Raw genomic sequence first — 11,243 nt, forward strand, 5'->3', positions numbered from 1 at the left:
TTTATTTTCTTCTTAATTGTGGTGAAAATGTTGTGGTTGATTGCCATGGAATCCAGTGCTTAACCCATCTGCTCCACCCAAGGACTGCTGTAGTGAAAGGGTACACCCCAAAACATTCGCCAACACCACAACGTGCACGTTACAACTCAACGACATGGATTGTGGTTGTCTAGTTGCTTCACCGTTCCCTCTACCCTTTTTCAAAATATTTACCGCCATTGACATAAACTCAGTGCCCCAGAAACTCTTTCCCCTTCTTCCACCCTGGTCACCCCTAATAATCTTTAGTTTTTGTATCTCTGCTTATTTTGTATCAGTGAGTTCATACAATATTTGTCCTTTTGCCACCGAATTATTTCGCTCGGCATGATGTTTTCAAAGTTCATCCAGGCTGTGACATGCATTCATTTCTTCAAGACATAGTTCTTGAGAGCCACCTAGGTGCTAGATGCAGGGACCACAACTCCTAACACAACAGAGGCCCTGCTCTCGTCTTGCTAACTACCCCAGCAGCCATCAGTTGCCAGAACCCTGCGGGGGTGTTCTCCTCCTGAACCCTCCCATCTCTGCATCTACTTCCTTCTGTAATAGCTCCCCTGCTTGGGCACCTCTCACCTGAATGAAGATGAGGACCAAGCAGCAGGCCCCCTGCCTTCACCTTGGCCCCCCCTTTTGTTGGAAAACTGGAGAACACACCTGCCAATTCAACACCATACGTACCATTCAATGAAACGACATCAACCATGTTGCATGCCTGCTTTTAATACTATCTGCTTTGCCCTACCCATGCCCAGCTCAGACAGAGGGCCACCTTACACCTGCAACGTCCAGTCCATTCAGTTCTTCTGCTCTTACAAAAAAAAAAGAAACCCTTCCTCCCAACCCCACAGCCTCCAGCCTGGTGTAGCCCCTGGTGTGGACCCCCCTAGCTGCCTCCTCACTGTTTACTGCGCCTGCTCTGGGTCCTGCTAGACTGTCCCCCACACAGAACCAGAGGGATCCAATGTCAAAGGCTGTCACGGTTCTGCTCAGAAGCCTCCCATGGCTCCCATCTTCCCTGGACTCAAAAGCCAACACCCTCTCCACTTAAAATCTTCCCTCAACTCTCCATTCATCTCAGAAAAAAACACACAGACTCGCTCCTCACCCTGGCCACAGAGCCTCACAGAACGGCCCTGCTGGCGTCCCGGCCTCACAGCTTGCCATCGTCCCTCTCTCAGCCCATTCCAGCTCGGTTCTGCTCCTCGGCCCCACCGAGGGCCTCGTCCTTCCCCTTCCATCTGCCTGTTCCACTTTTGCCTCCATTCAACCCTTGCTGGCTCCTTCTCATCCTTCAGGGTCCAGATCAAACGTCACCTCCTCTGAAAGGCCCACCCTGATTCACTCTAAGGCGTTTTCCCCAGGCCATCTCTTCCCTGTTAATTTCCTTTGCAACCCTTCACCCAATTCAACAGCATCTAGTCCACGTGTTGGTTTTACTACTGCCTCCCGGACTAGAGAGGCAGGTCCATGACAGCAGGGGCTTTGTTTTACTCAAGGTCAAATCCCAGGGCCCAGAACAGTGCCTGGCACCTAGTAGGTGCTCAGTCAAATTCATCAAACTAGTAAACAACAATAATAGTAGAAATAAGAACACTGAAGGCAGCTAACACATGTTAAGCCTTTTCTAAGTGCCAAGTACTTTGTTAAAACCCCTTCAAGAGTTTGGGAAGTAGAATAGGGGCTCCACACCACTCCCCCCATCCAACAAGTAAGGCCAAGACCCCCCCCTCTGTGTTCCCTCTCAGCATCCCCCCAAACCTGTCTCTTGATACTCACCCAATTCATCTGTGGAAGGAAGAGAGAGAGAGAGAGAAAGATGAGGTTCAGAAGGTGGTTTAGGACTCCATCTCTTCAGACAGACCCCCACCCCATTCTCTCCTGTAGCCTTCCTCCCTGTCCCCCATTCTGGGCTCTGACTCCCTAGAGTGCCCAACTCCAGCACCATCTCCACCCCCTCTCGGGCTTTAGCTCCTTCAGCTCCCAAGGTTGGGGTCTCAGACTCAGGGTATCCTCAAACTAATGCACCCCAAAAAATATTTAGACCCAGGTTTATTAACTTGGTTGGCGATCCAAGCAAAGACGAAGGGCTTTTCACCAGGAAAAAAAAAAAAGACCCACAAGATTCTCAACAAAATGTGGGGGTGCTCCCTCCCAGAAATCCACCCTCGACCCCTGGGAGGTCACTGGCTGGTGTCTGAAGATCCAAGGGAGCCGGCCCTCTGCCTTCAGGCAGTCCCCCACTCTGCCTCCTGGTCCAGTCTCCCAGCAGCGCCTGCCCACAATCCCAGGTTCCCTCCTGCTTCCGGAGGGAAGGCTAACAGCACTGCTGGGTCCACAGGACAGGAAAGAAAAACAGTTGCTGTAAATCCTGCCCACGTACAGCGACCCCACATATGTCAGACCAGAGCTGTGCTCCGCAGGGTTGAAGGCTGCTTTCGCGGAAGCAAATCGCCAGCCCTTTCTTCCAAGGTGCTTATGGGCAGGCGGACTCAGATTTCCGATCGTTCAGTTAGCAGGCGGGCATGTGAACAGTTTGCACCACACAGGACTCCTGCGTCCACAGAGAAGCCCCCTCATCAACTCCTTGGAAAAGCTTAGCTCTAGAAGGGGCAGTGAAGAAATTGAAACCAACCTCCCTTCATCCCTCACAGGACCAGGGGAGGCCCACACAGCAGGGCAGACCCCACCCAGGGCAGCCCAAGCTGGCCAATGGCCCTGCCCTCCACTTCTTGGCTCTCAGGGAGTGGCTCCCAGCAGCCAGACCTTTGCCCGTGGGAAAGCTGCTTCCCTTCACTTCTTATCTTATGTGATCTGTGAAGTCAGCAGGGCGGGGAAGACAGCCCTACTCGAAGGAGAGACTGAGGCTGGGAGAGAGGAAGGAACACGCTTTCTGTCACTGGCAGGGCCAACCACAAGTCATTTCAATTTGGAAAAGCCTTCCCAGGTGCATGTGCTGGATGACCTCAAGGAGCCCCCAAACGGCAGGAGGAAACAGCAGGGGGACTGAATCACAGGCAGCAGGGGCCAGAGCTTTGGACCGCCTCAGTTCAAATCGTGACTCGTTACTTGCTAGCTGTGTGGTCTTAAAGCCCGTTCTTCTGCCTCTTTGTGCCTTGGTTTCCTCATCTACAAAATGGGCACAACCACTGTGCCTGCCCCAGTGGGTCGGTGTGAGGATTAACAGAGCTAATTTAGAACACCTACAAGGTGTGTGCCGCTGAGTGGATTCCGACTCACAGCGCCCCTAGAGGACCGAGTGCAACTGCACCAGAGGCTTTCCAAGGCTGTCAATCTTTACCGAAAGCCGACTGCTTAGTCTTTCCCCTGCGGAGCCACTCATGTGTTTGAACCCCAGACTTTTGGGTCTGCAGCTGACTACTTAGCCATTGTGATGGGGCCTTCGCACCTGCTGAATGCTCTTCTGGGTCTGTATACGGCCCACTCCTCCTCAGTCCCTGCCCACATGTCATCTCCTGGACAGATTTTCTGTGACAGCTTTGTCTAAAATTGTCCCCAGGCTCCTCGCCTGTCCACACACACACTCAGTTAAAAATAAATAAATAAATTCACTGCCATCAAGTTGTTTCCAACTCATAGCAACCCCCATTGAGTTTCCAAGGCTGTAAATCTTTACGGAAGTAGAATGCCCAGTCTTCCTTCCACAGAGCAGCTGATGGTTTTGAACTGCTGACCTTCCGGTTAGCAGTCAAGTGCCTTATTCACTACACCACCAGAGAGAGCCACACTCTGTTAGGTGCCACGACGTATAACTTTCATGATTTGACATCACCTGCACTATGGGGGTTTATATCTGGCTCAGGTCCCAGATTGTGATCGTCACAGAATGGGGAACATGGCTGTCCTGTCCTTGCTGTATCCCCAAGGCCCTTAGCATGTGCCTGGCCCATCAAAATGAAGTTTCCTTCTACAACCAGGTTTCATTCTCCTCTCTTCCCGGAAGCCTGCCTGGATTTCAATCCCTGCACTCTTTCTCAGTAGCTCTCCCTGCTTTTCCACATAATTAACTCCAAGATTTCTTCATAAATTTCATCCTATTTTGTAATCCCACATTTAATTAATCGCTTGCCTGTGTGTTACCCCATCTAGGCTGGGAACCCCATGAGGGCAGGGCGGGGCTGTCTCCATCATGGCTGGGTCCCTAGCACTGCTCAGAACAAGCATTCCATGAATATTGATTGAAAGGATGATGTCAGAAATTGCTCTCACTGGAAATCAAAGATGTCAGTGTTGGGCCAGAAAAGTTTCAACTTTGTTCCTGCCCAGACCGAAGTTTGGCTAGGAGCTGTCTCCTGAGGCCATCCCACTGTCCCATCTCCTCCCCAAGCTCACAGACCTGCTGGAGTACCTCCACAGCCAAGAGGGCAATTCTGGTGGCCACCCCAAGATTTGACCTCCAGAGACAGGCCCAGGCCGGCATACTGAGGTCACTGAGCATTTACAGTGACAGGGCTCCATCTCTACCTCCCCACCCTCCAAATTTAGCAAATCTATGAGCTCAACTCATAGGACGTCATAGCTTGGCCAAGATTCTGCATCTCTGTGAACAGCACTGAGTTTTGGATCACACAGGCTGAGGGACCAGTAGTTCCCAGGATCTCTTGGGAACTTGCCAGGACCAGCGAGCAGCCAGAGTCGATTCTAACCCCTGGTGACCCCACGTGTGTAGAGTGGACTTGCACTCGGTAGCGTTTTCAGGGCTATGGAAATTACCAGGCCCTTCTTCCAAGGAACCTCAGGGTGAGTTCAAACTGCCAATCATTAGGCTATCAGCTGAGTGCTTAACCATGCTTTGCCACTTAGAGACCCAGAGACTTGTGTGAAATGCAAATTCTCAGGCCCCGACCCAGACCCACTGAATCAGAAACTCTGGGGGTGAGGCTGGGTGATCTGTTTTCAGCGAGCTCGCCTGGTGATTCCAGTGCACAGGAGGGTTTAAGGACCACTGTTACAGACTGTTGATAACAACAACAGTAAGAACAACAGTTCTGGTATGACTGTGCAGCCTATAACAGGCAACCGCTATTGAGTCTGCTTTGTGCCAAATATTGCTTTGAAAGTTTACCTTGTAATCTCTCAAAGCCCCTAGAAGGGAGGCACTGGCATTGTACCCATCGTACAGATGAGGAAAACTGAGGCCTGGAGAGGGGAAGTGACTTGCAGACGTTCTCACAGTGAGGGAGAGGGGGCACTTAACCCCAGCAACACCAGGGCCAGAGCGCTCATCGTAGACATAAACTGGTGGTTGGTTTACGTGGCCAGCACCTAATCAGGAAGTCAGGGCACCCGGGAGATCCATCTCAAAAGACAGGGAAAGATCGTCCGACAGGGACAGGGAAGTGGACCTTGTGAGCCTCCTGGACAGAGGCGTGCCCACGGCCTCCACAGGGGCCCACCCTCTCCCTGCACGCAGGTGGGCTGGGGCTGTGGAGGGCTGCTCACCTGTGGTCCTGGAGACGGCCAGCGAGAGCGAGGAAAGGTCAGCAGACCCTGCAGGAGAGAGGAAAGCGCGTCTCAGGAGATGGCAGCCTGGGGCCCACAGAACCTCCCAGGCCCCCCCTCGCTCCTCTCCTGGCCCCGCCCCCTTGGATCAGGCTCCTCCCCCTGGCCGCCAGCTGGATCAGGCATTGCTACTTCCTCTCACTCTTGGGGATCGGACTCCACCCTGCATCACCCTCAGGTCCCGCTCCTTCTCTCCCTTAAAGTCAGACCTGCAAGACCCCTTCCTCCTCTCAGGGTCGGGCCCTATCTCTTAACTTTGTCAGAGTCAAGTCGGGCCTTGTCTCCCTCTCCGAGTCCCACCTGGCCCCACCCGCCTCCTTCAAGTCATGTCCCACCCCTTCTTTTTTCACCACAGACCCTCCCCTATGTCCCCTCCAGAGCCGGGCTCCGCCCCCATCTCGCTCTCCATGCCCAGGCTCCATCCCCTATTCCTCGGGAGTGGCTCTCCCTCCTCCTTCTCCCAGGTCCCGCCCCTTTCTCTGCTTCCTTCTCGGAGTAGGGCCCCGCTCCCTACTGGCCCTCCTTGGCCGAGCCCCGCCCCCTTCTCGCACTCTTGTTCTCCTTCCCTGAGTTGAGCCCCGCCCACATACCGCCCGCTCCGAGTCTGGCCCCGCCCCCTTCCAGACAGTATCAGCTCCTGCCCCGCCTTCTCTGCGCCAGGCCCCGCCCACTCTCCCTCTCCGGGTCAGCCCCGCCCCTTCTCACTCTCTTGTTCTCCTTCCCTGAGTTGAGCCCCGCCCACATACCGCCCGCTCTCAGTCTGGCCCCGCCCCCTTCCAGATAGGCTCAGCTCCCGCCCCTCCTTCTCCGCGTCAGGCCCCACCCATTCTCCCTCTCCGGGTCAGCCCCGCCCCCTTCTTGCCCTCCGGGCCAGGCCCGGTCCCCTTCCCACTCGACGGTGGGAAGTCTCTCTCTTACCTTGGGCTGGACCCCCTTACCATCCCCTGCCTCCTTACCTCCCTTTGACACAGTATCCCCGGAACCCTCACACTCTCTCCAGGAACCCCTAGACTCCTGTAAGAATACCCAAGACTCTGGGACCTTCAAAGCCCCCGCACTGCCAGTCCCTCCCCACACCAAACCCGTCTCCCGAAGCCCGGCGCCGCTTACCCAAAGACCCCAGCTCCGACTCAGCGGGCAGCCTGGCGGTGCGGCGGCTCGGCATGGCCCCGCTGGCGGGGACCGATGACCCGGAGGCCGACCCGGACAGGAGCACACACGCAGTCAGGCCGCGAGGCCAGCCGGCCAGCCGGCACAGTACGGAGAACGATCGAGGGTCGGACGAGCGGCGCAAGGGCTGGGGCTGCGGGCCCGGTTGGACTCGCGGTGCCCGGGGCTGCGGGGGGGAGCCAGGCCGGACCAGGCGGGCGGCGGGCGGGGGCGGGGCAGCGGAATTCCCCGGCGCCGCCGGCTTGCGCGCCCATTGGCCCGTGCCGCACCGTTACGTCACACGAGGGGAACGGGAAAACCCCCACGCGTCACGTGGTCCTGAGGGCGGGGCCGGTCGGGAAGAGGAGGCCGGGCGCACGGGAGGGGCCGGTTGGCGCTGCTGCCCATTGCTCTGGCCGAGACAACTGAGGCCTGTCTGCCAGCGGGACTGGAACCTACTGCTTCTCCGACTGGAAGGGAAGCTGCAGGATTGGGAGATTGTCAGAGATCTACGCTGCCCCTGATGATGATCTTCAGAAAACCTCCGTGGTCTTTCTATGCCTCAGTTTCTTCAGTTGCAAACCTTTAATGAACTTTTAAAGTAATTGACTACAATGTCCGCTTCCGGATTTTTGTCCGTTCTGTTCCTTGTTGTATCCCCAGCACTTAGAACAGCGCCTGGAACACAGTCTGTACCCAATCGACGTTTACTGAATGAATGGATGAATGTTTTATTTAGCTCTTTGCCCCTCCCACGTTCCCTTCAAGTTTCCTTTTGGCTGAAAGGCTCAGTAACTCAAGTCTGGCAACCATTATAGCGTGGCCCGGTACACACCAGCGCTGTATGTGGAGCCCTGAGCGCAGGGCTTACCTGGGTCTTCACACCTTCCACCTGCACCAGGGGCATGTGACACAACTAAGGTTCTTGCAGACAAGGAGGGAACATGGCCCCGCTGACGGGGACCGATGACCTGGAGGCAGGCGGAGAGCAGCACACACACGCAGTCAGGCCCCAGAGTCCAGTGGAAGAGCCATCACTACCAAAGCAGGGAGCAGCCAACGTTTTCAGCAAGGGGCCAGATAGTACTTCAGTCTGTAGGCTTTGCAGGCCAGACTGTCCCAACTCTGTCACAGTGCAAAAGCAGTCAGAAACAAGTGTGTGGCTGCGTTCCAGAAAAACATTATTTATGGATTGAAATCTGAAATCCACAGACCTCTCCTGTGTCAGGAACACAACAAAGAATATTGTTTCCCCCCCCCCAAAAAAAAACCTTGAAAGATGTCAAAACCATACACAAACCAGAGGCAGGCAGGCTGTGGTCCCGACTATTTGAGGATCCAGAATCAGATGCCTGCAGTTCCAATCCCAGGTCTCCCACTTGCCAGCTGTGTGAGCTCACGCACGGAACTTCAACTAGGAGCCCGTTTCCTTGTCTGTAAAACGTGTCTACCACTAATAGCCACCTCCTAGCATGGTCAGAGGAGCTCTGGTGGTGCAATGCCTAAGGCACTTGACTGTTAACCAGAAGCCTGGCAGTTCAAACTCACCAGCCACTCCTCAGAAAGAAGATGGGGCAATCTACTTCCATAGTGATACTGCCTCCGAAACCCAAGGACGGGCCACTATGAGTCTGGTCCGATTCGACGGTACATAACACAACACCATGGTCAGAAGGATTAAGTACAGTATCAGTTGCACATAGCTCTTCCATGTGCCCGGCACCTTATGTTCTAAACACTTGTTCATATTACTTCGTGTGAGCTCAGATAAATCATTTCTCTGTTTTATCTGGTACCAAAAACCGCACCCGTCATTGTCGATTCTGACTTATAGGAACCCTGTACAACAGAGTAGAACTGGCCCAGAGGGCTTCCAAGGCTGTCTCAATCTTTACGGAAGAAAAGCCCAAACCAAACCCCCCGCCTTCCGGTGGAAGGTGCCCTACAGAACAGAGTGGAACTGCTCCATAGGGTTTCCTGGGCTGTACATCTTTACAGAAGCGGACTGTCTCATTGTCCTGCAGAGCGGCTGGGGGGTTTGAACCGCCAATCTTTTGGTGAGCAGCTAAGTGCCTAATCACTGTGCTACCAGGGCTCCTCTTATCTGGCAACCAAAACAAGAAACTCACTGCCACTGAGTCAATTCTGACTCACAGAGACCCCCATTGGGTTTCCAAGGCTGTAAATCTTTACAGAAGCAGACTGCCTCAACTCACTGCCACTGAGTCAATTCTGACTCACAGAGACCCCCATTGGGTTTCCAAGGCTGTAAATCTTTACAGAAGCAGACTACCTCATCTTTCTCCCACAGAGCAGCTGGTGGGTTCGAACCACCAATCTGTTGGTTAGCAGCTAAATGCCTTAACCACTACACCATCAGAGCTCAATTCTCTCATCTGCTAGGTGGGGATAAACAATATGTCCCACAGGAGTCGTGTGACCCTTCAATTTACAGTCATTACGCACCTAATGAGGGCCAGGCACCATTCCAAGAGCTGGGAACATGACAAGGGACACAACAGACAGAAACCTGTGCCATCCTGGAGCGACATCCAAGTGGTGGAGGGGCAGAAAAGAGATGAGCAAACACCTGCCTGGTGGTGAGGACGGGGTTACTTACGGAAGATAAAGCAGTATAGGAGATCCAGTCGGGGCATGATGTGGGTCAGGGAGGGCTTCCTGGAGGAGGGGATATTGGACTGTGACCTGGGGGATGCACCAAGGCAAGGCAGGCAAGGGGACTTGTGTGCCTGGGGGTATGTTCCGAGTAAAGGGATAAGCAAGGAAGGTGAGGCCCTCAGGGTAAGACCCTTCCTCCCCTCAAAGCCTCACACCAATCACAAGCCTGCTCTTCCACCGAGGATACTGGGGAGCCATGGCGAGCTCTGGGCAGGGGAGGGGATGGCAGGTTTGGGCTGCACAATCCTCTCGAGCTGCTCCACGGGGGGTGGATAGGAGGGGTGCGACTGGGGCAGGAAAGCAGGGAGGAGGCTGGGGTTGGGACCACAAAGAGCAAGGAGACGCCTGAGCTGCGTGGTGGCAGTGCAAGTGACGGGGAAGTCCTGCGGTCTCGGGTCCAGCTGACGGGCCTTGCCCAAGGTGGGAGTGGGGCTGGAGAAGCCAGGGATGGTGAGGGCAGCTGGGGTGGCCCAAGAATCTGTGTCCCTCAAGGGTCTGCTTACCCCTGCCTGAGGGCTCATGTTGAGGGCGGGGGGCGCCATCTGTGGGTTCTACCACTCCCTTCTGTTGCAGGGGCCTGGCAGGACGTGGTGGGAGCCTGGGCCCTCTCCCCAGGGTACTGGGGATGGTGGGACATGATGTAGAGTGGGGAGGGCGTGAAGTAGACCCCCAGCCGCCCTGAGCAGGGGGAGGCCAAGGAAGCCATTTGTCACGCGACCTCTGGGGACCTGGTGATCCTGCCCTGTAGCCTCAGCCCGGCATTCTTCTCCCCACAGTATGGATAAGACTACTCCCTAAAAAATAAGTTTGGGAGGTGAGCTCCCCACCCCCTCAGGGAAGCCCAGAGGCCTGGCTCTTCGACTACAAAATGGGAGGCCCATCCCAGGGCCCAGGATGTTGGGAGTCTGCCCAACACTCACTCAGAACTCGGCCAGGGCCTCGGGGACACTAATGACACCCCACCTCCTATGGGTACAAGACGGCACTGTCCATCCTGTGAGAAGTCTCACCTGCACAGACCCCCCACCCCACCCCAGAAATGTGCGTGTGTGCCTGGCAGCAGCTCACAGCGGTGAGGCCACATGGGTCTCGCGTCTGCCACGTGAGGCAGCCTGCCTGGAACCTACAGGGGGACGTGGGCTGGCCTGACACTTCAGGGAGGGAGGTGAAGACTCTGGTCCAGCACTGCGCGAGGCCAGCGGGCAATCTGTGGGCAGGGAGGCCCAGAGGCGCAGCAGCCCTGAGGGACAGCTGCCCTGGGCTCCAAGCTTCCCCATCTGTGACATGGGGATGGTTACAAATTCCCCTTGGAGGCTGCCGGGAGGGTGGGAGGGGGCCTGGCCCACAGGGCATGGCTGCTGACAGAGGGCTCCTGTCCTGCCCTTGCTGCGTCCTGGCCCTGTGGCCACATCACTCCCCGAGGTGGCCCAGAAGGAAGGAGGCATGAGGGGGTGGGGAGGTTGTTGAGTTTAAGTTAAACACCCATATGAATTTATTAAATCCAGACTGTGTTAAAGGGTGGCGGTCTGGGAGGAGAGGGCAGTCGGGGATGAGGGACAAGATGATGGATGGCCATGGGCATCCCCCCACAGGGAGCCCCCGGCCCCCCCGCCGACCCCCCCATCTCGGCCGCGCCACGTCGGCTTCACCATGATTCCCGATGGGGCTGGGCTGGCAGGAGAAATGGCGAGAAACACAGAGGAACAAAGGGACAGACGGTGCCTCCACACACAACGTGCCTGGGCCGGCGGCGGCCTCACACACCACACGCTGAGCCCCGGCTCGAGGGCGGCCTCCTGCCACCCAGGCCGGATCTGTCCAGGGGAGGGGTGACGGGGCGGCGGGGTGGCGGC

At 55.8% G+C, this 11,243-nt stretch overlaps 2 protein-coding genes across 2 annotated transcripts in view; both read right to left on the reverse strand.

Moving 5' to 3' along the window:
- The window catches only part of RELB (RELB proto-oncogene, NF-kB subunit), a 56,167-nt gene extending 48,549 nt beyond the window's left edge, over positions 1–7,618 (reverse strand). The window contains exons 1-3 of the mRNA XM_007943079.2: positions 7,583–7,618; positions 6,673–6,898; positions 5,503–5,550 (exon numbers count right to left, since the gene is read on the reverse strand). Of these exons, the coding sequence (XP_007941270.2) occupies positions 5,503–5,550; positions 6,673–6,898; positions 7,583–7,618 (310 nt within the window). The remainder of the gene's footprint in view (positions 1–5,502; positions 5,551–6,672; positions 6,899–7,582) is intronic.
- Positions 7,619–9,548: 1,930 nt separating this feature from the next.
- Positions 9,549–11,243, reverse strand: part of CLPTM1 (CLPTM1 regulator of GABA type A receptor forward trafficking) — a 40,672-nt gene continuing 38,977 nt past the window's right edge. Inside the window, exon 14 of the mRNA XM_007943080.2 lies at positions 9,549–9,850. Coding sequence (XP_007941271.1) covers positions 9,549–9,850 — 302 coding nt within the window. The remainder of the gene's footprint in view (positions 9,851–11,243) is intronic.

Source organism: Orycteropus afer, unplaced genomic scaffold (assembly GCF_000298275.1).
Source record: "Orycteropus afer afer isolate SDZICR_OR568_19922 unplaced genomic scaffold, OryAfe1.0 scaffold00099, whole genome shotgun sequence".
Lineage (NCBI taxonomy): Eukaryota > Metazoa > Chordata > Mammalia > Tubulidentata > Orycteropodidae > Orycteropus > Orycteropus afer.